The 26,647-nt window shown below is 34.8% G+C and overlaps 1 protein-coding gene across 2 annotated transcripts in view; it reads right to left on the bottom strand.

Moving 5' to 3' along the window:
• Nucleotides 1-11,899: 11,899 nt before the first annotated feature.
• The window catches only part of rst (irregular chiasm C-roughest), a 103,503-nt gene continuing 88,755 nt past the window's right edge, over nt 11,900-26,647 (bottom strand). For both annotated transcript variants that reach the window (XM_089738247.1, XM_028179372.2), the window contains 8 exons: nt 22,335-22,573; nt 21,972-22,139; nt 20,524-20,639; nt 20,018-20,172; nt 18,418-18,600; nt 17,970-18,076; nt 17,341-17,443; nt 11,900-16,235 (listed from right to left, as the gene is read on the bottom strand). In XM_089738247.1, the coding sequence (XP_089594373.1) occupies nt 16,198-16,235; nt 17,341-17,443; nt 17,970-18,076; nt 18,418-18,600; nt 20,018-20,172; nt 20,524-20,639; nt 21,972-22,139; nt 22,335-22,573 (1,109 nt within the window). In that variant the 3' untranslated portion in view covers nt 11,900-16,197. The remainder of the gene's footprint in view (nt 16,236-17,340; nt 17,444-17,969; nt 18,077-18,417; nt 18,601-20,017; nt 20,173-20,523; nt 20,640-21,971; nt 22,140-22,334; nt 22,574-26,647) is intronic.

Genomic DNA, 26,647 nt, shown 5'->3' with positions numbered 1-26,647 from the left:
AAAATTATGAAATAGAACATACCGTTTTGTAAGGGTAACACCTGTATACATTGCCTGCCTAGCTATCAAAATATATAATTGTAATTACTTTCACGGCACAATTGCGCGTTGTAAACCATGAAGATACCGTAAAAGTATCGACCCGTGAAAAAATACCTAAATATATTTAAGAGACGAAAACAATTTTAATACCGTATCTTGTGGTTAGTTAGTATTGCTGATAGCTATGAGCGACAATGATTACCAAAGCCTAAGTGGGTCATTTAATCATTAATCTAAATTTTAAAAAAATGCGAAGGATGAAAGAGACGAATAAAAAAATATGTTATTAAGCAATCCATCAGCCCTAATCACAGGATACCCTTATCTTAGAGATAAAGACGTTTCATTATCCTACAGGCTTCTTTTATTTTATTTTCATTGCTTCCTTTCATAGTGGTAATTAAAGGATCAGCTGTTTTGTATCTCCCGAGGTAATCCTATTTTATTGTGACACGATCTTGGATGTATCCCGGCGATGGGAAATCTAATCAAATGGCATTGTGTCGGTAGTGAAATTCCAGTTGTTTTTATCCGATTTCCTTTATAGTCCCAGATGTTATCTAAACGAATTTCACTGTTCTATTTCAAGTTTTATTATTTTTAATTATTACGACTTCCAATGTTTCGAATTTTTTACAGGTGGTAGGACCTCTTGTGAGTCCGCACGGGTAGGTACCACCACCACCTCGCCTATTTCTGCCGTGAAGCAGTAATGCGTTTCGGTTTGAAGGGTGGGACAGCCGTTGTAACTATACTGAGACCTAAGAACTTATATCTCAAGGTGGGTGGCGCATTTACGTTGTAGATGTCTATGGGCTCCAGTAACCACTTAACACCAGGTGGGCTGTGAGCTCGTCTACCCATCTAAGCAATAAGAAAAAAAAAAAAATGGTTGTAATATATGTACCTAGATTTCTCTGTAAGGTTTATTGACACTTATCGTAGTGTTTTATACTTCCAAATGCGCTTAAAACAGCTTTTTGGTTTTTATTTACAGTATCTTATCGAAATATTACGTACCGATACGCCTTTTTGTGCAAATCCAGTGATACGGCAATAGAATTAATTCAGGAGACGTGTGTTAAATCTATCTAGATGATTTTTTGTGCCAATCCAGTGATACTGCGATAGAATTAATTCAGGAGAGGTGTGTTAAATCTATCTAGATGATATAAGCGAGCCACTAGACCTCCTGCAGAAGCCTGTTAGAAGCCTTTAAAATCTTTTCTATGTTAGAGCTTTCGCCTTTTCTATCAGAGTCGATCGATAAGTTTAACTCGTCAAAACCAAGGCACACTTTTAAAGTACGTAGCACGTACGTAGTAAAATATGGGTTATAGATGCTCAAAAGAAAAACCGCGTATTTGATTATAAATTAATGTTAAACTAATAAAATATTTTGCAGTTTCATTGAAGTAAATTCTTTTAGACTAAACTATATTTCATGCTTATAGTAACTTGTATATGGTTTTGTACCAGAGTTGGAAAAGCCGGCATTCGATTCATACTTGAATGTGTATGCTTTGATTTCGTGGCTCTGGTTTAAGCTCATATTGAGAGATTTTCAGATGCCGCAGCCTTGAGACATGGAATTAAAGGCATGAGTTATAAAGTACAACGCAATACAAAATAAAATAAAAAAACAGAACATATTATAGAAATGTAGGTATCATTCCAATTTTCGCTCATCGACAAAAGGTATCAACTGTCTCAACAACATCAACATATGGCCTAAATAGGTAAGGCTTATTATTACGTAATCACCAGTGCGAGGTCACTATATGCCCTTCGCGAAATTAAAATCAAATAGACAGTTGTATGATTAGATTCAATAACAACGTGGGTACTGCTATTCGCCTTATGACATTAGGATCAAATCTCGATATCACTTAATACGATTATCTTACCTTTAGAATCTGATAAGACGTTCCATTCATTAACTGAAGTAATCAATGTGTGGGAGAAACCGCGTTATTAACACCATCGTCAGACATCATTGGGACGAATAGGGTGATCGAGCTAAAAGAAATATTGTGTACACCAATCGCGTTTGTTGTCTTAGAACAATTTAGAAATCTCCTCTTGACGTTAGCAAACGAAAATGAATGACAGTTCTTAGGACAGAGGCACCGCTCTTCAAGAAGGCTGGTCGGTAAGTGTGATGTCGTCTACGCGCCTCCATCAGCTAGGCTCTGTCGTAACACGAAGTTATCCGAGTTCCGACGATACCGCAAACGTGCTGCCATCTCTCGGGAATCGTACTGCGTTTCGTTTAGCTACCAAACTAATGACCGTCTCCAACAAATATATAGTTACGTGGTTTAAAAACTAAACAACACGCTTAACCTTGTTGATACCGGTATCAATCCTCTTCAGTCAAGTCTTTGATGCTTGTTTAAGTTTTCAAGCTATTTGGACGTCTTGAAGTCGTTGCCTTATCCGACCGCAAAGAGGCAACGCAAAGCCGCCATTGCCTGAAACATGACTTGTTGGATTCCCCGGATTCACACTCGGTACTTTTAGGCTTCTCAAGCACCGATCACCGGCGTAATCCATAGACACAGCCCACTGAGTTTCTCGCCGGTTCTTCTCAGTCTGATACCGATTCGGTCAGAATTTACCAGCGAAGCACTGCTTTTGCTAGAGCTAGTGTTAGCAAATTCTCTCAGATAGAGCCCGTGAGCTCACCTACCCGTCTGGGCGTAGATGGAATAGCCTCATAAGCTACCGGCCAATAGGTACGGATAACAAAACAAAACAAGTCGTTGAAAATGACGTTCAGATTCCGACTTAGTTACGTATCAAGCTAATAAATTTACATTAAAAATTAAGATTTTCAATTATAAATAATGTGGATTGTGTTCCGAATCCTCACATTTAACAGATTGTGGATATTTATGGAGTAGTAATGACCTTTTCATTTGCACGCTGCCAATTTAAGATAAGAAATTTGCTTTTAGACGCCTGTAATTTACATTACTAAACTATGAATTGAAACATCCTGTAGGTAGTATTTTGTGAAAATACGTCACGTATCCATTTTATAGGTAGAGCATCTGCCCGTTAAACTTTACTGTTCGCATTGCAAGCTCGAATAAAACGAGGAAATGCTGTTTTTTGTGCTATATTCTTGGTCTATCCTCTGCTTCGTGTATTAATTTATTGGCTATTGAGTCAATCGGTCGTCCTATCATGACAAATACATAAAAGAAGTAAAATAATCGGTTACAAGAAAACAGATATTTACATATGAGTTGGTTGAGATGATACCGTCATCTGGTTTTTACCATCGCACCGCCCCCCACCGGAGTAGAGTTCATCCATACTACTTGGTGCCATTGCAATCATCCACAGTGCCTTTCCAGAGGTCTTTTTTGCCACTTACGATCCGGCTATGGAATGAGCACTCCTCCTCGGTGTTTTCCGAGCGCTATGACATGTCCTTCTTTAAACGAGGCTTGTGGAGAGTATTAAACGGTAAGCAGCGGCTTGGCTCTGCCCCTGGCATTGCTGAAGTCCACGGGCGACGGTAACCACTCACCATCAGGTGGGCCGTATGCTCGTTTGCCTACAAGGGCAATAATAATAAAAAAATATCGATTATATCTTTCTCTCTCTTCTTTAATTTTATTTAAAAGAACTTGTCACCTTCAAAATATTAAACAAATAATTCAACGAATTAAATCAGAGATTCCGGTAGCGTTTTTCGCACGAAGAGGGTAACGAGGGTTTTCGCAGAGGACTAGTACTACCTTAAGCATCAGTTGAAGAGAGATGTACCAGCATAGCGTTCCGGGAATACCATAGTTCAATCCAGAGTTGCGACAAACGTGGAAAAAAACGCAGTGTATTAGAGGCAATTAGTTCCATGTAAAATAGGCGAACTATATCCTTTGGTATCGATCGGACCTAAAGTCTCCTCTCTTGCTTAGAGTCTCTTAGCGATTCGTAAAATTAGGTTCATCAAAAACACGTACGACTTTTCGTTAAGACATCAGCCCATAGGCCAAAGCAGTACTACGTTTATGTTTAATTTTCGGGCGTCTATGTTAAATCCTAAAATATACAATTACAGACTCTACTTTGAGGAAAAAAAGTTCTCATCATCGAATAGTTCACAACACAAGATAGCAAATATAGTTAATTTAATGGTAGCTATTAAGCTTATGTCTGTAGGACCTAATTATATCTAATAAAATATACAGCAAAACACAACCTTATATTATTATACCACAAAGTATTTTGCAAAGAGCTTGCTCACTGATTGTCCTGTATAAAACAATTCAATTTTGCGAGTGAATTCAATAAAAAGTTTCCAACTCTAAAAAAACCTTAGAAAATAGCAAATATAAGATCAAAATTGAAAAGCACAAAAAGCCTTAAATATTCAAAAGAACTAAAGGAAACTAAAGACGTTTTACTAAAAGCTCTAGAAAAAGGGGCTGCCCGCATAGCCCATATAAATTCATGTCCCCAAAGGTACACTAGGACGCAACTCACAAAGGCTGAACAATCTGAAGGCTTTAACATTATGCAAAATACCGAGTGAGGGTATAGTTGGAACTGTCAAAGGCAGTTACGAAACAATAGATGAAAGTAGGGTTGCTGAAAGGGGTGGTTGTAGTATAAGGTGCGTTCGTAATCTCAGAAGTCTTGGCCATACGATAGTTCAGAGTTCAGGTCGAATACAAAGAAAAATAATGACCGGAAATATTCAAAATGGGAAATAGCTATTGGTCTAAATTGGGTTAATGGGAAATAGCTATTGGTATAGCCATTGCCCTGCCATTTTCTGCGGTGAAGCAGAAATGCGCTTTAGTTTGAAGGCCGGGTTAAGCGAATACTGTTAAAACTGAAACTTAAAACTGACGTTTCAAAGTGGATGGCGGCATTTGTGTTGTTAATGTCTATAGGCTGTGGTGACCACTTAATACGAGGTTTGCCATGTCCTCGTCCACCCTTCTTAACAATTTTTTTTTTGTCGAACTTACCGTCTACTATTGAGATATTGTGACAAGATACTGAATTAAAATTACTAATGCTGCTTGAGGGACGAAAGTAAAATAAAATAATGTATTTCACAACACAGAATAGGAAACATTTTTTTATTATCTCAGAAGACACGCCTTTTATAAACAATTAAAATATTTATTACACTTAAGAATTAAGCTATTCAAAGTATCAATTAAGATTCGCTAATAATTAATAAGTAAGTATTAAGTCATTTTGGTCGTTGAGAATGCCTTTCTATGCAATTTTAGTTTTAGCTCCCAGAAAACAGATGGCTGTGAACTAACTTTGGAGAACGTCATAAGTAGGAAGGCTATAGTTTCGCGCCATTACTTTAAATGTTTCGATACATCGCCAAGGAGTGGCTCCAAAATGTTTCTGTACGTAATCCTATGGAAATTGAATTTGTATTGATTTTCAATTACATTTACTTAACTAGCATGTTATAATAGTAAGTTTTTACTTATGGAGTTGCGTTTTACTGGCCATTTTGAAGGTAAGGTGTTGGAGGTAGGACCTCTTGTGAGTCCGCACGGGTAGGTACCACCGCCCCGTCTATTTCTGCCGTGAAGCAGTAATGCGTTTCGGTTTGAAGGGTGGGGCAGCCGTTGTAACTATACTCGAGACCTTAGAACTTATATCTCAAGGTGGGCGGCGCATTTACGTTGTAGATGTCTATAGGCTCCAGTAAATACTTAACACCAGGTGGGCTGTGAGCTCGTCCACCCGTCTAAGGAATAAAAAAATAAAAAATATATGTATGAAAGGCAATAAGTTCTAAAATAAAATGAATTTGATAAATAAAAAAGGAAATTATATTCTCAATCATTTGGATATTGATTAGTCTTTTAGTCTTGTAGATTTTTCATCAATACGGACACGACAAAAATATGAAGTAAATATGGAATAATGTTTCGTCGCGGTAGCAATGTGACGTAAGCGGATCACAACATTCATGACGTGTACAGAATAAACACTACAATCGATCGCATTACTCATTAATGGATTGAATGCTTACGACATGGAAATTTTGATCTAAATAACATCATCATGCACATAGCCTATTTCGATTCCGTTCCGATCTGAAGAGTGAGGTAGCTGTTGGACTATAGATCTCAGACTTATAACTTAAGGCTCAAGATGCTTCTCGGTAATTGAATCACTCACTCTACCGACTCGCGAATTGTTGTTTAGTACATTTTCTATAACAGCCACACAGCTTATAGGAAAAATATAATAGCATTGTGCGCTGGTGGCTGGTAGCATCTTAATCTGATTATCCCACAACTACCACTCAGAATTTGGTTAAAAGCAAATGTGGAATCGTTAATTCTATGAAACAGGAAAATTAAGGACCAATTACAATCAAGATTGAGAGATAAACAAAAGGCGTGGATAGCTATTTGTAAATCGATATCTGTTCTAATACCGCTAATTGCTACGTTATCGATACCGGCCCATTGGGAACAGTTTACGTCATTCTATTCTTATCGATTCCCCAATCGAGTACTGTGTAATTTTGTTTTGAATTTGTTTTACATTAAATTGAAAGTTTTATTCGTATGTGCTGCAAATAGACGACAACTCAAAAGACCTACCGCAATTTATAAAATAATTTTTGAGAATTTGATTTTTGTTACCTTTTTGTTTCCTTCACCGTGGAAGTCGTTCGTATTTTTTTTCCTACCTAAGTTGATAATAGCCTTGAGAAGCTATGTCAGCGTAACCATAACGTGTAGGTGAGCTCTCGGGGCTCAAACCAGGAGGCGTTGCTAACACTGGCAAGAGCAGTATTTCAAAGAATTTACCACCGGATCGGAAACGCGACCTACTGAGAAGATCCGGCGAGAAGCTCAATGAACTGGGTCTGGGTTAGTTTACTCGCCGAGCCCTTCGCCGCGAGCGTCGGGTACGACGAGAAGGTTGATCGGTGCTTAAGGTACCTAAAAGCACCGTTATTGGATCGAGTCATTCGTGAATTTGTGTCTTATGTATTTCATTAGAAAAATGGATATCTGTCTGCAGGATATGAATACAGGCACAGTCGCATCGCTCGATACGAATGTGCCGGGCGTCTGATCCTTTAGGCCATGGCGATTTCAAATTGCAGACAGATGTAAGCGATCCTTCGCATTTTTGGCTAGGAGAATTATTGTTTGTTATAACTGAGACTTTAACCTATTATCTCAAAGCGATTGATGGAATTTACCGGAGACGTAAACGGTTCCACGTAACTGACTGCTTACTGCTAACTGCTTACTGCCAATAAGCACTCATAGACTATCCGGCTATGGAATAAACTCCTCTCCACGGTGTTTCACGAGCGCTATGACAAATGTCCTTCTTCAAACGAGGCTTGTGGAGAGTATTAAGCGGTAATCCTACTTTATCAGCAGCGGCTTGGCTCTGTCCCTGGCATTGCTGAAGTCCATGGGCGACGGTAACCACTCACCATCAGGTGGGCCGTATGCTCGTCTACATACAAGGGCTATAAAAAAAATAAAAAATAAAAATTACCGTTTAAATATGATTTACCGGAAAGATAGATTTTAAGCGTCAATATTTATTTTATGCACTGAGTTCAGTTCGATATTTCATTTTTTAGTGTTACAATATCCTCACAATGGCCAATAACATACTCAAAGCTCGTGCAGGGCGGGTACACCTTGCTATAGTTCTGATCCCCTTACAACGTGGAGCTATAGAAACGGCGGTGGATTTAAGCCGTATTTGTGTAGTATATACACTTTTGAATCTTCTATTCAGTATTGTTTAAGTATTACTGGTGGTAGGACCTCTTGAGAGTCCGCGCGGGTAGGTACCACCACCCTGCTTATTTCTGCCGTGAAGCAGTAATGCGTTTCGGTTTGAAGGGTGGGGCAGCCGTTGTAACTATACTTGAGACCTTCGAACTTATATCTCAAGGTGGGTGGCGCATTTACGTTGTAGATGTCTATGGGCTCCAGTAACCACTTAACACCAGGTGGGCTGTGAGCTGGTCCAACCATCTAAGCAATAAAAAAAAAAAAGAAAGATAGATATTGTTACGTTAACTCTACGTGAATTCCCCCAATTTGAGACATTAGATCGAAATGTTAAATTTATTGTATGATTTTATACCCATTAATCAGGAACACGAGCCTAAGTTGCGGTAAAAAAATAGCTAAGTGAGTAAAGAAATTAACTATTTTTGTCGTTTTCAAGCAACATAAGATATTATGTTCATTTGTACCGATTGCTTTTAGATGCTAATAGTACTAGTGAATATTAAGCCGGCTGTGAAATTTATATTATCTATTTTGCGACAGACCATACATACAGTTAGATATCATTTCTTACTCTGTTTGTTATTATTTGATTTTATATCACTTATTAGCCGTTGACGTATCATTTGTGCTATCAATAAAAATAATAGTAGATTAGTATTGGTGAAAAAAAAAAAAATTTAAAAGAAACAAGAAAATAATATACGCAAAAATAATCTAAATAGTTAGGTGTCAGTGGTGAAGTTAGAATTCCGATCGTTGTTGGATAAATAGAATAAATAGACGCAAAAATTTTTTATATCTATTGTAGATAAATTATTTATTTATTTATACTTTATGCACAAAACAAAACTTGTACACAGGCGGACTTAATGCCATGGGCATTCTCTTCCAGTCGACCATAGGGTGGTGCAGAGATAATGCATGGTAGGTGCATTGACAAAAGAATAACAAACAAAAATAAAAAAAGAACAAAATCAAAACAAAAATCTTCCTTAAAGTAACATCTCAGTATTATAGAATACACATAATGTTAAATATAGGTACTTAAATAGATTACATATGACTTTGTATGCATAAATACTACATAATACTACAATGTAATACACCTATGTATAAAAAAATAAAATACATACATACACATAATTACACACAATATAATATACATGTAAAGTAAAAATATATAAATACACATGAAAATACACAATTTAGTATTATAGTTAAGAATGGCTAAAATTAAAAAAATATATAGTAATAATAATTGAAAAATAAAATAAATTAGTTTGGAGATGATTCTTACAATTTTTTGTGGATGTATTCGCGAGCTTTGAGTTTAAAAGTAAAAGATTGGTAACCGAGCTTACTGACCGTGACATTAACATCATTGTCATCAACAACGTAAATGCCACCACTCAAACCTTGACACTTGACTTCCCAGCCTCAGTATAGTTAATAATTATATTATTCCATATCATAAAAATCCAACAAGCTCGGGAGGTGTATTGTAAGCTTAATAAATTAGAGAAAAAAAATGCGTGTGTGTGCAAGTCACACAGGGTAGAAGTGAAACTTATAAAAATAAAAATAATCGCAACCACGCTGCAGTTCTGCAGTGCAATAGAGCAGCCTCGCCCTGGGGGAACCGCCTGCATGAACACGGTATACCTACACCAGATAAGTATGATTTAGGAAGAAAAATACGAGAACGTCTATCAACTATGTAACATCTCGTCACCGCGATTCAGGAATTGTTGTATTTACGTGCAGCGACATCTGTTGATAACAAACTGAATAGAAATAAAAGTATTTCAGGGCGCTCCGAGAGCCACGAGAGCGTGCACGGACGTCAAAAACACACTGAGCTAGTCGGGGACGCGAGACCGTGTGGAGCGCTTCGTGATTTGTCGGCGCCGCTCGGAGCCGCTTCGGCAAGCCAATCGCGGCACACTTATTTTTTCGTTTCGTTTCATTTCGTTTCATCGAGTTTGAAATCACAACGATTCAAAATCAACGATTCATCACTTCAAAAATATAGATCTTATTTTCATATTTACAACTCGCTTGTTCTATGGCCCGACCACAGCGGAGGCGATAAACATTTTACACCCCTGTACATATAGGGGATGAATCACGAACCTTTATAACATCCGCAGCGAAAGTCCTAAAAAATATTTGCTCATTTTGGATATAGTTTAACAACTGCCCAGATTTTCTTGGGCCTAGCTTCGACGATTAGGCTTTTCGCTGTAGGAGAATGTATTTAGTTATTTTCGTATTTGATTTTTTGTAACAGAATCTGTCCAAAGTCAAATGTAGTTTGAAACGTCTGGCTGGTCCAGAGTTTAAAGACTTGATACCAGATTTTAGTTCGAAATTTTGACGTAAGTGTAAGTGTAAGCGTAAAAACACAAAGAAAACATCTGAATCTGTATGGTCTAAAAATAAACAAAAACACAATCGCATGTTAAAAAAGTCAGAGTTCTGTTCTGTTTTTAAAATTAAAATTACAACTGTTGATAATACAAATCAGCATCAGCATCAGTATCAGTATCAGTATCAGTATCAGTATCAGCATCAGTATCAGTATCAGTATCATCATCAGTATCAGTATCAGTATCAGCGCAGCATCAGCATCAGTATCAGTATCAGCATCAGCATCAGCATCAGTATCAGTTATCAGTAACGTAGGCACATCACGAAATAGATCGTAAACTTAATTTTATATGTAGGTACAGAAAAAAAAAAATTATTGTACAAAAAAGACACTTGCTCAAACAATTACTTTTCGTTTCCGCAAACCGTAGGAGTAATTTAAACTAATTCTATCGTTTGATCTCTATTATTATTACATTTCATGAAGTGTAGTTTTTTTTTGTTGTATATATTACTAGCGGACCCGGCGAACTTTGTTCCGCCACACGATTTGTTTCAAACACATCAACCTGTCAACTTAAAAATTTTACTATAATTGACACAATTAACCATAGAATATATTACGTTTAGCTGTCAGTTGCGTTTTGTTATAGTTACCACGTTTTATGTCAAGTCCCACGGGAATGTGATAAAAAGTATCCTATGTCCTTCTCCTGGTTCTAAGCTACCTCCTCACCAATTTTCAGCCAAATCAGTTCAGTCGTTCTTGAGTTATAAATAGTGTAACTAACACGACTTTCTTTTATATATATAGATATATGCTTCACTGGTCCTTCAATCAACAGTTAATCAAATGTTTGTCAAAAAAATGTCTCCGGCCATCGCAGCAAAATGTATTAAGTAAAATTAGTTTTAAATTAAACCTGTTGTTATTGAATCTAAAATGTATCAAACGTTATATCTTTAATGTAATAAATAAGTGACCAATTTGATGAGTAACTCACTCACACACTAATAAATCACTAAGCTCTTTAATACCAACCTGACGATCATTATTGACTATTGATTATTTGACTGACTCGGCTGTCGAGTAGTTGGCGCCTCTGACCGTAAGTGCCGTCACTTACCTTGAGATATGAGTTCTAAGGTCTCTGTTTTTACCGTACAACGGCTGCCCCACCCTTCAAACCGAAACGCATTACTGCTTCATGGCAGAAATAGGCACGGTGGTGGTACCTACCCGTGCGGACTCACAAGACGTCCTACCACGAGTAAAAAACATTCCCCACATCAATATTCGTGTGACGAACAGGTTTTTTTGGGTGTCTATTATCTATACATGTATATATTTAAATGTATATAAATATATATGTCAGTCTTTTTTTTTATTTATTGCCCTTGTAGGCAGACGAGCATACGGCCCACCTGATGGTGAGTGGTTACCGTCGCCCATGGACTTCAGCAATGCCAGGGGCAGAGCCAAGCCGCTGCTTACCGCTTAATACTCTCCACAAGCCTCGTTTGAAGAAGGACATGTCATAGCACTCGGGAAACATCGTGGAGGGGAGCTCATAGCATTTATTTACAGTCTCCGGTACTTATAACACAGGGAATCCTAATTTGGGCCAGATGACCGTCCGATTTGTTCCCAGTTATTAATAGATACAGTTACTTCTTTATTATTGAAGGAAATAAATAAAAGTCAATAAAAATAGGCCAAAGTTTCGTTTTAATTAGAAAAGTATTTTGTACAATTTTACTAAAGTTACATTAAAATTATATTTATAGTATATATAATAATAATATTTATAATCAATCGTAAAACTTTTAACCTCATACACGCTATTTTCTCACTCACAGTCAAAAACCTAAACATTCGTTTTCTCGCTAAACGCTAATTTATTTTGTTACAACGAAACAAAAATTTTAAGCTTCACAAATAGCTAAAATGTAAATTAGAATCACTATTTCATAGTGAAGTAAGTAGTGTTGAAAAAAGGAGACATTGTTAGCGTAAATAGCATCGCGTTAATTTGCAAGATACAGAACAGCGAATCCAAAATTGCTTGAAGGTAACAAATATGTCAGTTTAAAATTATATTTAAAGTCACAATAATAAGACATATATATATTATAATATAAAAAAAAGTTTTATTTAATTTTAACTAAAAACAAAATTATAGAATTCTTTATAGGTGTTTAATGTTATTAATTTTTAAAACTAGGCATATCCATTTTCGGAACTAAAATCTAAATAGTACAAGTTCCTTAAAGATCACTAATTTTATGTAAAGTAGCATTTATTTACAAAAAGTTTTTATACTATGTATCACAGAAAAAATAATTGTATTACTAGCATTAAAATAGTTTTTGACCGTATTCATAAGAGGAATTCCGAGAAACCTCCATTACTACGCACTCGGTCAATCCGTGATATTGTTTTAGCTAAGAAAATTCGCGAACTCTCATATATTTTGCTAACATAGAAATAAGTTTTTGTCATTATAATTTGTTTAAAATGTGTTTTAAATTTTGTTTTTGAACGAATATCTTTACGTTTGTAGTTAAACACTGAGTGTAGGAAGAATAGGATAGGATAGCGTATCCAATAGCATCAAGCCTAGTTTGCTTTTAAACAATATATTTAGAAAAAAATCTTTGAAAATTGAAACTTTTTTTTACTTTTCTTAATTTTCGTTGTTACGCTAAATGAATTTCAAAATATTTTATTTTTATTAATTACGAATTTCATAATTGACTTACATAAAAAACTTCAGAGGTGTCAAGGGACACCCGGATGGAACGAAGTTCCTTTCGATTAATTAGTGAAGGAATTGTAATTTTTTTTAAGTTATAATAATAAATTACGGCATTATGAAGAAGAAAAAAACAATACTATGAACTAAATTACTATTGTTGAAACGCTATCTCGAGAAACTGTACTCATTACGCGGACCAATCGGATACGAGCAATGTCACGCGATAAGCGCCTACACGTTGATTGGTCAGAATGACGGATCTAAAAAGTGTCGTGACAACTTTTCGTAAGATTTTTTTCCGTCTAGCCCCCTTTCACAACGCGCGATAAGGAACTTCGTTCCAATATACGTACACAAAAACAAAAATCTAAAATATTTTTTTTTGATAACTTAATAATAGGAAATATTTTATGTCCCAAATATACATTTTGCTTTTCGGGTATTTATTTGTACACAAGTAATATAATGAGAAAACGTAAAAGTATTATGCGTGTTTATTTATGGGTTAGTCTAGTCAGTCTTAGATCGAAATTCCGAGAAAAAAAATAAAATAAAAAAGAACTATGCTTTTGCTATAGAAAAAATGTTTGAGCATTGAAATAAACTGTTTCTAAATTGCTACTAAGTTGAATAATAGTAATAGGTAATCAGTGTATTATGTTTCGTGGAAACGTTCAAAATTCGTTCTAAGGTTTGATTTCGCGTTGGTTTTATTTTAATGAGAACAAAAAAATAATATTATTATATTATTATGTCTGTATATATTACTTTAGATAGGCGCAGGAATGTCAATGTCTGATCTATACCAGAGAATTTGTCTATGTATGTATATCAAAATGTAATGTGGATAACAATTAAATTGTGTAAAGAATATTTTTCCAGCAATTTTTTTTACTAACTTTGTAAGCAGATGTGCATAGGGGCTACCTGATGGTGGATGGTTACCGTCGCCCATAGACTTTAGCAATGCCAGGGGAAGAACTAAACCGTTGCCTACTTGTGATTCTTATGATTGCTTCGAGGTAGGAATGATAAGGATAGTGGTACCCCCGTGCATCGATACCGTCGGTAATTACGCAATCCATCATTTTTTTATGGAAAACTATTATTCAATATATTATTATTATATTGAATAAGGTACTGATAAAAAACTTGAGCTCCGGCTCCGTATTTCATGATTGATGAACGAGATCTTGGTCTCACCTGGTGTTAATTCGATACAAAAGCCAATAGAAATTATAGTATTCACGTTCACGCTGGTCGCCCACTTTGAGAAATATACTCAATTGTCTGCCCAATTTAAGCTGAATCGGGGCTTGGATAAAGGCGCTTAAAACTTGAAGGTCACAGTGACTGGTTTTGGGAATCAACAGCTATCTATACTAATATTATAAAGAGGAAAGATTTGTTTGTTTGTTTGTATTGAATAGGCTCCGAAACTACTGAACCGATTTGAAAAATTATTTCACTGTTTGGAAGCTACACTATTCCCGAGTGACATAGGCTATAATCTTTTTTGAAAAAAATTAGGGATCCTTATCAAAACTCCAATAATGTAACCCAAGGAGTAAAAAAAATACCTAAAATAGTCTTTGCATCGCGAGCCTTGCGAAAACTATTGATGATAGAATAAAATAATGTACTACGACTTTGTAGAACATATTATTATTTACAAAAAGTGTCGTGACAGCATATGTCTAACTATTATAGTTATGCCGCAATAAGTGTTATTTTATTTAAAAAAATAAAACAACGTTGAAATTTTTGTTAAAGACCCGAGCGGAGCCGGAGCGGGCCGCTAGTATACAATAAAACCAAAGCGATACCAAACCGTTTAGAGTAATACCTTAAGTCAAATAATAATACTCTAGATATGTATCTTTTGATAATATAAATTGCACTGCTTTTATTAGTAAGGAAGAAAAAAAATGGTAATACGTTTTAAAAATATATTTTACTCAGTCTATGTAATGGCACGAAAAATTAAAAAATATATATATATTTAATACATGCAAACCTAAAAAATCTTAAAAACCGTTTTGAAGTTAAACTTTCTCAATTGAAATATTAAAGTAACAAATATAATGTGCAAGACGATTTCAATTGACTAAAAGATTAAGAGCTTTTATACATTTGTAACTTATTTTCTTAATCGTAATCTTCATTACAAATGTGAACCGTGCACTGAATAATATTTTTACAACAAGTATAACATCACTATGATATATTTTAAAAATTGAAAAGAATTGACATTTTCTTAAATTGTTTTAAACGACATTTAAGTATTTTTACACAAAAGACTAAGTGAAAAAAATAATGGAAACTCTATTTTACAAATGTCTCGATAAAATTGACAAAATTTACAATTACATTAAACTTATTATTACAACTAAAATACCAGTCTATGAGAGCCTACAAAACAATACTATTTTTCCATAATATGTACATAATATATAAAATATTTTTGAATTATAACATAAAATAATTTAACCATATTAACATAAAAAAAAAATGTCGTATCGAAATATTTATTTATAATAAATATACATTTAATGTATAAAATAAAAAACTTGTTCTAAATGAAGTTCATATTTACAATTCGTCATTTACGTTTTCATATTCAGATCAATGTAACAACAAATAAAAGGACTTGGTAATTATTAATTAATTATTGTACACTCCGAGTGAAGGAAAATAAACTTAATTTATATTGACTTTAGGTCGAATGGTTAGCGATCCTGATCACGTGATTCGGGTTTGATTCTGCGCGTCTTTTTCGGGTACATTTTAGCAATGTTTACTTTTAAAATCTGATTTCTGCATGTTTTGCGTGTGAGAATTGTAACCAAACATCAGAAAAACATGAAACTGGATATGATAGAGAACCAACTCAACAGAAATAGCAACGAGCAGAATCAATGCAACGTCGCTTACCATCGGCGCTCATCACATCACAATTATTGAGTACAACGAACTCGGAAAATATTGTTAAGTGAAACTTGAGAGCCCAAAGTTGAATATTCAAATAAACACTTCCCAAGAACACGCCCAACATACAAACGTTCGAAAGCCGTTTGATTATTTTCGAACGACTTCTGTCCAATAATAAACTTAGTTATTTATTAATAGACGTTAATAAATTTACAAACAATTCAATTGAATTAGAATTGACATATTTAATTTTACATTTATACAATTTTACAATCAAGCTATTCGTAGAGTCTTTGTCAATGTATATTTTGATAGTCTTATACGTGCGTTGCCAAGGGTGATTGCAAGCCATTACCTGCGAATTTTAAAGTCAGCATTATCAAATATACATCTTTATATTAATAGATGGAGCAAAAACTTTGTACCCCTTTTTACGAAAATTGCGCGGACGGAGGAGTATGAAATTTCCCACACTTATAGAGAATATAGAGGAGGAGTGCAGATTGTTAACATTTTTTTAAATTATGCTTTTTTTTTATTGCTTAGATGGGTGGATGAGCTCACAGCCCACCTGGTGTTAAGTGGTTACTGGAGCCCATAGACATCCACAACGTAAATGCGCCACCCACCTTGAGATACAAGCTCTAAGATCTCAAGTATAGTTACAACGGCTGCCCCACCCTTCAAACCGAAACGCATTACTGCTTCACGGCAGAAACAGGCAGGGTGGTGGTACCCAACCGCGCGGACTCACAAGAGGTCCTACCACCAGTAAAAAATTTAAATATAATATAAAATCAATTATATAAAAATAAATCAATAAATACATTACACAGAATACCGTGTATTTAACAAACACGCATGCATACTATTTGTTTATTGTCAAACTTTTCTTATTGCTTATACTCTGTGGTCAAATTGAAATTAAATTAAATATTGTTTGTCTTTATTGATATTTGTCGAAAGTGTAGTCTTGGCGAAATCTTTGATTTTAGAAGTATAATAAATAGTATTTGACAATAGAATCATCATAGTGTACAAACTTAAAATTTCAAATCGTAAATTTTGGTTTTATGTTTATTAATTTCATCATTACTATCTAATACTCTATAGTCATATTTAATTATTAGTAACTAATAGTAAATACTATCCTATTCAAGAATATATAGTGCAAATACAAAAATCATGCCCTCAATTATGAACAGCCATTAGTCGTATAAACTCACACTGTTCCGTATAAACTATAAAATAATACTAAAAATAAGAGGCATGCCTTTGAAAAAGCTTAATTAATTTATAAAATTTAACTGTCTAAATAATATTTGTAATATAAATGTTTTACTCAAATAGCTAATGAATTAAGCAAACAAAATACACGAATTTAATATATCATCGAAGATCGTTCCAAGAATAAATACACTCGATCCACGAGTGGAATGATAGTAAAAACTAGACGTTACCTTTCTTAGTAACAGCGGCCGTTGTTATACTCCTGTTCGATGGTGCGAGTATGTAATGTGCGCTAGGAGACTGTGGGGTCGCGGACGAAGTTGCCACGCCGGTCTGTTGGGAAAACATGCATTAACCACGAAACCTTGCTTGGAGGGTTTTGCAAAGAGCTTGGTAGGGGACAGCTAAAGAATGTGGATACAGGTTTTTATGACTATGCAACTTTGTGCTTATTTTATCAAAACTTGATATTGAATTAAGAGCGGATTAAGCAAGTGCAATAGTTATTGGGAAAACATGCATTAGCCACAAAACCGCAGAGGCTTGGTTGGGGACATATAGAGAATGTGGAAATAGGTTTTTTTGACTATGCAACTTTGTGCTTATTTTATCAAAACTTGATATTAAATTAAGAGCGGATTAGGTAAGTGCAATAGTTATTGGGGAAAAATGCATTAGCCAACCGCAGGGGCTTGGTTGGGGACATATAGAGAATGTGGATATAGGTCTTTATGACTATGCAACTATGCATATTTCTCAAAGATATTTCTCCCTGTCGACCTGCGAGAGGAAAACGAGAATTGTATAAACGTTGACAAAAAGTATTGATAGTACATACAAATTTGAACTTTAAACTTACCAGCGGCTGGGTGCTGTCAGTGGATATAGTTGACGTTGTTATAGGACTAGTAGCGCATTGGGGTGAGGCTACACTTGTTGGCGATGTTATAGAGTGTGAGGAGTTACCTGACAATAATAATAAAAATCGTACAATAAAGCTGTTTTTAAGATTAATGTGAAATATGGTACAAGAATAAATTTGATAATGTGTACTTGGCACAAAGCAGACTTCCATCAACAAAGGGAAAATATCTTAATTTCGAAACGCACTAGAAAAAAATTGATACAGCTAATTGATTTCTATAGGAATTAATCATTGAAATGCTTGCAGTACTGCTTTAGAATTAAGAAACGTGGTGGCTAAGAAGCTATGATGTTGGTTAGAATAGTTTCAGAAAATATCAGAATCTTAATTGAATGTATTGCTAAAGAAAAATCTTATTAACGTAAATTTAATGAAAACTTACCTGAAGGTAATATTACAGAATTTCTGACAGACGAATAAGGTGGTGGCGCTGGAGTGGACGCCGGTTTGGCAGTGTTAACAGTATTAAAACCCAATCCACCTCCAGAACGTAAGTGTGGATTCCCATATGTTGCTGCGTATCTTATATCAACACCATGTATGCCACCATTAGGCACGCGGCTTACTAAAACAATTAACTTCAGTAAATAAGTAGTAACTAAAATCTTACATCGCTTTGCATTTCTGATTTCGATCTTCACGAGTTCATGATTACATTGAGAAACTGTACTAAATAAAGCTTAATATGTCAATTTAATTGCTAGTTTTTTTTTTCGTTAAATGCTTCTGTAGAACTGTAGCAGGAGCTTACTAAATATAAATGCCTATTTACAATTAAAACAATTTTTATAATTCATTTTCGTGTAATTTTATTGTGTTAGTACTAAGTAATATTTAAGTTTTAATGCTTTATATTAAGTTTCTACGGCTGATCAAGGTGCTATTCGCCAATATTTAAAAATATTGGGGTATATGAATTATATGAAACCGATAAATGTAAAATTAAACCGTAAAACTAATTTTAATGATATCTAAGACTCGCCAAAAGAGTAATTATGTCTTAAAGTCACGTAACATCCTAAAACTTATTTTACAGTGCATCCGCAGAGATTAAGCGCCATAATTTAAGAAAATGTTACAAGTAATTCTTTCAGACAGATCAAAATATTTCAACCACGAGCCACTGGCGAGAATTTCTTTCGGATAATTTCTAATGTAAATTGTATTGAAGCAGAATTCTGTTGAGTATTTTACAAAAGCATTTCCGTTGATTTTTCTCTTAAAAGCTTCTAAAGTATTAGGATGGAGGAAAATATAAAAGCTGTCTTTTATGACAAAAAGTTTACATTTACTGCTTTAGTGCTTCTTTTGTTGAGGATCCAGAGCTTTTCATGGCTGTTGTTGAATATAGGCATCGTGATTTTTGTGTTTCTAGATTCATTAGATAAAAGCTGTATGTTCTTCATTATTTTTAACAGACTCCAAAAAAGGAAAGGTTCTATATTTAGTTGTATGTAAATTTTTTGTCCATTTCCATCGATTTATAAATTATAGATGTATTAATTTCATAATTATACAATTATTTTAGCAATTTATGAAGAATGGCTTAAGAACTGTGACTGAAGATTTCATTGCGAATTGTTTTAAAGAAAAAGAAAAATTGTCATTATCATCTACGTGACATAGAGTAGAGAAAAATCCAATACCCTTATCAACCGGTTTGATTTTGTTTTGTAATTATGGACTAGCTTTTTGTCATCGACACATTTTTTCCGCTTCTATAAGAAAAACAATTTGATAACAGCACAAAAGAAAAAAGGTAATAACATCAAGACTTAGACTCTTGAGGTGACAGTGATCATGATCCAATTTAGAACCCTTGGGGAATACTAATAATGAAATCAGTAATTTTTATTCGTAAACATCGAAATACTTTCTAGTATCACCAGACGTGTCCATGAAGTAAAGCTAGCGGGATTGCTATTCAAGATTCAGAACAAAAGCCTTCTGAAATACTCTCTTTGAGACAAAAATAGATTTACCCTCTGCTGTAGGAAGGCCCAGGTTATTCAATGCGCTGCTGCTGTCTTGCCGTTTTGTTGAACGCTGCAACGAGTTATTTTGGGATCCGTTCCCTACGTTGTATTGAACCGTCGATGGCGTATCGACACTTCTAGGTAAACTTCCGTTTATAGACCTAAAGTGAAATACACGTATTAACTAAACATTAAAAAGGTTGTTGTAATAGTTTTGTGGAAAATTTACATCTATATAACAAATATTAACGAATTGAAAATAATAAAATTAATTTATATTTAAATACATGTATATTTCGACGATATTATAAACTCAGCGTAGAGTACCTACTTATTTACCTTCAATGTTATTTCGAAATTAAAATTGTTTGTCATAAATGTGGTTTTAGGTCGTATTACTTTTATGAGATTAAAGAAAGACACAAAACCTTCGTTCCATGTGTAACGATTATCGCATTACAAATTCATAAATTTGGTTCTTATATCTGTTACATTAAAGGTGTTTAACATACCTGTTAGGGGTGAGTTTATCGCTGGCCAAAGTCGGCGACTGCACCCTCAACGAACCAGGCGTGTAATCATGTCCATAATGAACATACGTCTGATAGCCGTTGTTAAAGCCATTGACCTAATAACAACATGCACTGTTATTTTTAATAAGGAGCTTGATAATTTTGTTGATTTACAAGACAAGACGGAAGTTTACAATATGTATTGTCATGTTGTTAATAATGTGACACTAATAATGTTGATTGATACTAAATACTGCTGATACTAATTATAGTTGCTTTTGCTGAAATTATAATTCCAAATGTGTACTGGTTACTATTCTAGTTAGTACTAGCAATCTGAACATTTCTGCCGGAAATTAATCTGTCATGCGTTATAACCTAAAAGGTAAGATGCCCGCAGCATTTAGCCTATATTGGCTTTGTATCGGTACTTACTTAGCATCAAATAGGCTGATATTTTATGTATCGATAAAAATGCGCCTATAAAATAACCAGTAACCAAGAATAATAGGTTTACTCGCTCAAATTATTTCGAGATATACCTACTACAATTGCTGACTTACATCTGACCTAGTCTTAGGTGAGTGCCGAGCCACTTAACAACCAATCTTTGGCGCAATAAAAACAAATTCACGTAACGAAACCTACAAAAGTAATCGTTCTAATACGTATTTTACAGTCCGATTGAATAATACAGATAAGGTTCGCAACCATTCATTACTTGTTACTGTAAATATTTCGAGCACTCGTTAATATCGTGTAGATAATCATAGGGCTTACGCCGAAATTGCTTACGATACTTGATAGGGCGTTGTAATTCCTCAGAGGATTTGCTTTTTATTCGATCAATCGAATATTTAAGCGCTTGGTTTAATTGTGTACTGTTAAAATGTAGGCATAAAAATAAATTTGTGGGATCAGTAAAACTGTCTTGTTTGGATTGAACACAGAAATATGGAATACTGAAAACATAAATCTTGGTGAAAACGATAAGTAACGCAACGATAGGTAGATAGACTATTGCTATATAGGTTGGGAGAAAACCATAGAGATCTCAGACCATAAATAACTAAATGGTGCCTTCACCTTCAGACAGGTCGAGCAATGAATTTTATTAAATTTAAATCTTCTGTTTCGACGTATGACTACGTTGCTACACAAGTAGGTAGGGTTGAGGAATGCAGTTGCAAAATATGTTATACGAATATTTACGCAAATAAAAATTGGCGGAGCTATAATTTTACAACAAAAACTTGTCGTTTTAATTATTTGTACAACAATCTGGGACTTATTAATTCAAATTTGAAATATCTAATCGCATCCATAATGATTTGATACGTTAAAATCCTAGCTCCCGTCAAATCATAGTTGATAAAAAAAAATCGATAAATAAATTAATATATTGTAAAAATAATTGCTATTGAAGGCATAAATAAATTCGTACTTACCTTGTAACAATCAGCGTAAGCAGGATCTGTGTAATCGTTACTATATCTGTACGGCTGATAGTTATTCTGGTTCATAGATGCTAAAGGAACAGAACCGGCTAATGGAATGCCGCTGCCTAATTTGGCATTAGAACACAAGGTACTATCTGAGCCGGTGTTGGAATAATCCTGCAAAGGAAGGACGCGTCAGTTTTTGTTTCTGCTCACGATAATTTTGCCCAGGAAATGCAATTAAAATATGTAAAGGCTGTTATTATCTGAATAACTGTACATATACAGGTTTATTAACGCCATATTTAATTTTTTTGCCATTCTTATGAAGCACACTTATTAATTAAAATTTAAAATCAATTTCCTACTCACAATTTCACAGCTACCGTTGGCCTGTCTTAGTTCAAGCTTCAGGTCGCTAATGTTTGAGTTCCTGTCGTTATCCTTGAAAAGTTCTTGGGCCGTGACAGTCACATCTGGCTTCTCGGCCACTTGACTCTGCTTTCCCCTTTTTTGCTTTCTTTGGCAAATTATTATCAGCATAGTTAGGCAAACCACGGCAATCGTGCAAGTGGTTACGCTGAAAATTATCACCAGCAGTGGAAGGGCCTCTGAAAATGGTATTTCAGTTAAGTTCTTGCTTAAGTGCCCTAAATTTATTGGGTGGATAGGTGAGGCGTTAAGGTAAGGTTTCTATGTTTCAGAGATAAATTAGTCTAGATTGTATTATAGCCTTGACACACGCAAATTAATGTCGGTACTTCTAGGTGAATGTAATTTAACCGTCTTCTTACGCGAATACGGGAAACACGAAACCAAATTAAAAACGAACAGATTTTCACCAAATTGAAAAGTTACGTGTAGGATATAATTTGGTAAATTTCTGGAATTGATATATCGCGAACTGACTAAAATAAAGTGTGGTCCGTTAAATAAAATATTAAATTTTTAAAACGATCCAATTGAGAGAATTTTCTTTTTGAAGTTATACTTCTTTAGGCGCGTTATGAAAAATTGATGAGAGTGAAATTTTACGATGCGCGCGCACCGTGACACAAAATGAACAGAATGAAGTTGCCCACTAAATCGCTCATTACAATACGACCGACGTAACTTGGCGAGTCTGAATATAGCCGCAGGTGAACTTTCGCGCATGTACACTCGTAAAAAAAAGTGTTATTAGCATTCATTTTTTAGTAATATAAATGACAAAATTATCATTTAATATAATATTCATACTAAATATTATTAAATTATTAATTATTAATTATTTAATATTAAAAAAAAAGGAAATAAATTTATAACTTCTTACGCGCGTACATAAGTACACGCACCCTTTTTTTAAATCGCTCTAATAACATCAAATCAAAATTGAGTTTTATTCATAGTCAAATGCTGCTGCCGCTTAACTAGAATACCCAAATCCGACTGACAGAAGATACTAACGTGACGACCGTAAAGTTAAAATGGCGATACATTTACGATAATGTCTGGCCGTTGTCGTAATGGTCGGCCCACGTCCCTAATTCTGTACGAATATTCTTCGTTGAATTAAGTAATTGCGTTAACTTTGTAAATGGATGGGCTTTAATAAATAGTAGGTATCTTGCGGACGTCCATGTTTTTTTCTGTGTTACAACGGTAATTGGTTTGGGATTAATGGCCCGATTTCAAGTCCAGAAATTAAAATAAGATAATGCATAAAAGTAAATTCAAAATAAATAAATAAATAGATCAATCGATTTGGATTCACATGCCAACTAATCGATTAATTTTCCAAAGGCACTGATACAAAAAAAAATATTACATGTGTTTTTAACGCATGTATGTATGTGTGTGTGTATGTTTATATATATGGATTGGTACACCGCGAGTAATTCGTTTCCAAATGATTCTTGTCCACCTGATGCTTGTCTGACAGAGATCGCTTTTAGCGATAAGACCGCCAATTGTACTATTTTGGTTTTAATGTTTCGCATTGTTTTTTTTTTGGTATACAATAAAGAATACTCTCTCTCTCTGTATTTCATTTTCCATCAACAATAATTTTATATAATCTAAATTTAGTTTCAAGTAGTCCACGGATATTTATTCGTAAAGAGATTAATTAAATGTTTATATTATTATATGGCGGTATAACCATACACACCCGTCAGGACAACCTATACGGAAGAGGCGTCAGAAACCTGGGGGATCAAATACCCCCTAAAATGCTGGTGCAGAAGGCAACCGGAAACTATGGCACTAATTTCCCACGAGAGTAATGAGCAGGTTGTATCCGACTGATGCATGACCAAGACCACTCTGTCAAGAGTGTACGAATAGGAGGAGAAGAAGAATATTATTACGAAATCTCTACAGAGTTACATTAATTTTGATTCGGAATCGGTCCTTTCAAATAAATCTCCGAGAGAGTAGCATTTCTCAGAGGCCTACAATAAAATATCTGAGCTAAAACGTGAGATCGTATTTGGGCTGCTGCTTCGAACTAAAATCGAACAATAGGTTTGGAAACTAAAGGAAAAAGCTCAGAATTCCTTGAAATATATCCAGTGGAATTCTTTATTGGGAAAAATCTTTTTTTTTTCTTCTTTCCATTCAATGAAACCTTACGACGGTTTATTGTATGTTTAATTTATTTTATGGCTGTGCGAATAGAAATATCGTTGTTTGATTTATCGCGATTTTTCTTTTGTTTGTTACTAAATAAAAGAGGTTTTTTTTCCGGGACGTCTGTGTTTTTCTATTTTGTGTTACAAGTTTTTTTTAGCGCTACGTATTTCTGTTTGGGTTTCAACATCAAAGGTCAGCTGTTTAGCCAAATGTTTGATAGGCACAGCGATGTTTTAGTAACTAGCAACTAGTATTATTAAGGATTATTACATCACAGCTCTATATAGTGTAGTAATTGGGTTAATCGTGGGCCCACAAGGGAGGTCCTATAATACTGTTTATTTACACCTTCCGGTTTGACAAGTCTGATAACTGTTATATGTACTTTACGATTGAGCCTTCTATTTTAAGGCTTTAGACGAGTGACTGCATTAATATAGCTCATAGCTTCTCGAAACAAAATACCTAATTAAAAGACGAGAATTAAGTAGGTAATGATAACTCAGTCAAAGGTTTTTACTGGTGGTAGAACCTCTTGTGAATCCGCGCGGATAGGTACCACCGCCCTGCCTATTTCTGCCATGAAGCAGTAATGCGTTTCGGTTTGAAGGGTGGGGCAGCCGATGTAACTATTCTGAGACCTTAGAACTTATATCTCAAGGCGGGTGGCGCATTTACGCTCCAGTAACCACTTAACACCAGGTGGGCTGTGAGCTCGTCCACCCAACTAAGCAATAAAAAAAAAAGAAGGCAAAAAGTTGAAGACTGAACAAATTATTAACTTCAACACTTAATTTGAAAACCTAATGAAACTAACGTACGATCAAAGTCGGACCAAAAGCTCATCAATCGGAAAGTACTCCTGAAAATTTTACGATCCTCAAAAAGAAAGGTCGTAAATGGTTCAACGTAAAATAAGCCATAAAGCTTTTCTCGGAAGACTAATGACGAGCCCCATCATGACTTAATGGCGTTAGATCATCATTAGAATTTTTAGTTAATGAATTTAGGCAACAAAAAATTCGGTTTAATGAATGAGTTAAGAATAGGTCATTGACACTTGAGACGACTGATTCTGAATTATCTTACCGTGCTGTAGCATATCCGTTGTGGCCTAAAGGATAAGACGTCGTGTGTATTCGTACGTAGCGATGCAGCGGTGTTCGAATCAAAATTATAATTTGCGTAATCACTGGTGGTAGGACCTCTTGTGAGTCCGCACGGGTAGGTACCACCGCCCTGCCTATTTCTGCCGTGAAGCAGTAATGCGTTTCGGTTTGAAGGATAGGGCAGCCGTTGTAACTATACTGAGATCTTAGAACTTATATCTCAAGGTGGGTGGCGCATTTACGTTGTAAATGTCTATGGGCTCCAGTAACCACTTAACACCAGGTGGGCTGTGAGCTCGTCCATCCATCTAAGCAATAAAAATAATAATCTTAATTTGTAATTAATCCCTTAATAAATGTACCATTTATTTTGGAGTACTTCATTTATATATTTAACATTTATGTAAGTAAACAACTTTTAAACTTAATTTCTTTATGTGCCATAAAATTTTGAATTCGGAAATAGTGCTGTGACAAAATAAGGTTGAGAATCGCTTAGACTTTTATTACATTAGCCTTGATATGTAGAGTAGCTTCAGTCTACAGATCTTGTAACTATGACAACGCAGACAGGATAATAAAGGATTAACTCAACAATGGACGTCTTCGTGTTCGCTAAAACCTAAATCTCGATATATTCTTAAACGGCCATCAACTAAATCTATATTAAATAAATAAAATTGGAGTGTCTGTTTGTAATAATAAAATAACAACTTTTTACTAAATGCGTGAGTACATATACCAAAATAACACTTTTTTACATTTTGTCTGTCTGTCTGTTTGTTTGTCTGTCTGTGTGTTCCGGCTATTCTCTGGAATGGCTAGACCGATTTTGACGGGACTTTCAGTGGTAGGTGATTATAAATTATATAAGGAGTAACTTAGGCTAATTTTTTTAGACTAACTTCGCCCAGTGGCGTCACCCGTAACATCGCGGGATCAATAATTAATTACAGTTCCAGT

Source organism: Bombyx mandarina, chromosome 24 (assembly GCF_030267445.1).
Source record: "Bombyx mandarina strain Sakado chromosome 24, ASM3026744v2".
In the NCBI taxonomy this organism is placed as follows: Eukaryota; Metazoa; Arthropoda; class Insecta; order Lepidoptera; family Bombycidae; genus Bombyx; species Bombyx mandarina.
This window is presented reverse-complemented; position numbering and strand designations above follow the sequence as displayed.